A 2087-nucleotide genomic window follows, 5' to 3' on the forward strand; every position below is an offset into this window, starting at 1 on the left:
CTGGTGCAGTCACAATTCACTAAAAACAAACTTACATATATCTTTTGTGGAGAAATTTTCTTCAATAAACAATCAACAGTTCTATTTAAGCTCTTTGTTTTGCAGAAAGTTTGTACATAAATTTTCTCTCCCTCACTTCAGTTCATTCATTGATCCATGATACTAAAAAATCTTTGGACTTTCTATGACAATATTATTTAAATCACAATATATACCTTAGTATTAATTCTGCTACATTCATAGAATTCCACAAAATTTATTAGGAACTGTCACCTTATTGAGTCTTTTCCAAAGGTAGAGCTTGTTGGATGATTTGGGAAGAAAAATCTAACTAGGATTATGAGGATGAACCAGCTGCTTTTCATAGGGATGCAAATAACACCAAGATGCTATTACAGTTGTTCTGAATTAGTCATACGACTTTGCATCTGGAGAAATGATTTAGAACTAAATATGAAAATGTCCTCTACTCTCACAGTTAATATTAGGACATTAATTTATATTCTGAAACATGTTTTGTTTTATTTTATTTTATTTTTTTGAGACAAAGTCTCGCTCTGTTGCCCTGGGTAGAGTGCAGTGGTGTCATCGTAGCTCACAGCAACCTCAGACTCCTGGGCTCAAGTGATCCTCTTGCTTCAGCCTTCTGAGTAGCTGGGACTACAGGCACTCACCATGCCCGGCTAATTTTTTCTGTTTTTAGTAGAGACGGGGGTCTCACTTTTGCTCAGGCTTATCTCGAACTCCTGAACTCAAGCTATCCTCCCACCTCAGCCTCCCAGAGTGCTAGGATTACAGGCGTGAGCCACCTCGTCTAGCCTGAAACATGTTTTAAAAAATAACTCTGAAGAGTGAGAGCAGAGACAGACAGACAGAGAGTCAGAGAGACAGAGAGGCAGAGACAGAGATAAAGACATGCAAAGTCAGCTTTACATAAGTCTCAACATTACAACTGCAATTATACTAAATAAGTTTTAAGAGGAATTAACCACATGAAACCAACATTAATGTAGGAACTGGAGATAATTAAGAAACAGCTTGTCGTCATTTGTCCTAGAAAATAACAGCTTCTTTTCAGATCTGTGCATGTTGTTAGAATTTTCTTCTGTTTAGGATATACTTTGCTTTCCAAAGCACCCTGAGAGATGCTTGTCTTAATTTATTGTTCCCCAGTATCAGGATGAATGAATGGCTTGAGGGATAGATTAGAGCGATCGACTCACCCAGAATCACAGCTAATTCAGTCTCTGGCATAAAGTAGCTGGAGGTGGCTATGAGAAAGGACAAGCAGTAGGCAACAAAGAGGAGGAGGAAGGAGATGACTGCTTTCAGGGCTCCTGCATGGGCCTCTGTGCTGGGGTCTCTGTACCCCGTGGCATTGAGCCGCATTTGCCTCATGTGTCTCCACAGGGAGAGGATCAGGAGGAGAAAGGAGATCAGGGACACAGAAAAGGGGAACAGTGTTAACGAGTTGAGCACTATCTTGTTGGACGCATATTCAGCTTTATTTACTCTGCATCTCAAACTTAAGTTTGTTTTCCACTTCACCTTGACACAAGACCTGAAATCATCATTCAAATTCTTAGTGACTGGAAGGCTAATAAACACAGAGAGGGCAAAGCACCCCAGCAGAATCCTGAGAATCACTCTGTCAATTCTCCACTTCATCCAGAGGAAGAGGGGGTGGAAAAAATTAGCTATCTTGAGGAAATAGAAGATACTGAGGCAGGTTGCAAACCAGACACTTAAATGGTTGGTTAGTGTCCAGAAGAAGTCAATGATTCTCATTTGTTTACCAGTGATATAGACATCTGGATACAGCACCAATATAAAACAATCTAACAGTATTATAACCAGTAGACAAATTCTGGATACGGCCAGGCTCGTGAGGATTAAATCGATGGAGGCAATCTTCCTATTCTTGAGCCAGTCCATGCAGTTTACAAATCCAATAAATGCATTTCCTAAGATCCCCACTAAAAACTCTCCAGTTGCTATGAGTACTAAAGTACTCTCCACTTTACCTAGCATGTTTAACTAGAGAAATATGCAATGTTTCTAGTTGACCTTATATAGTTCGATATCTA

The 2087-nt window shown here is 39.6% G+C and overlaps 1 protein-coding gene across 1 annotated transcript; it reads right to left on the minus strand.

Moving 5' to 3' along the window:
• Positions 1–1092: 1092 nt before the first annotated feature.
• On the minus strand, positions 1093–2031 carry LOC105823961 (taste receptor type 2 member 7). Its single transcript, XM_012661261.1, has one exon. The coding sequence runs from the start codon at positions 2029–2031 to the stop codon at positions 1093–1095; it is 939 nt and encodes a 312-aa protein (XP_012516715.1).
• Positions 2032–2087: the final 56 nt, after the last annotated feature.

Source organism: Propithecus coquereli, unplaced genomic scaffold (genome assembly GCF_000956105.1).
Source record: "Propithecus coquereli isolate 6110/MARCELLA unplaced genomic scaffold, Pcoq_1.0 Scaffold700, whole genome shotgun sequence".
Taxonomy (NCBI): domain Eukaryota; kingdom Metazoa; phylum Chordata; class Mammalia; order Primates; family Indriidae; genus Propithecus; species Propithecus coquereli.

What these genes read in the sequence shown, in the direction of transcription:
- LOC105823961 (XM_012661261.1), bottom strand. Translation starts at nt 2,031, where the DNA reads ATGCTAGGTAAAGTGGAGAGTACTTTAGTACTCATAGCAACTGGAGAG.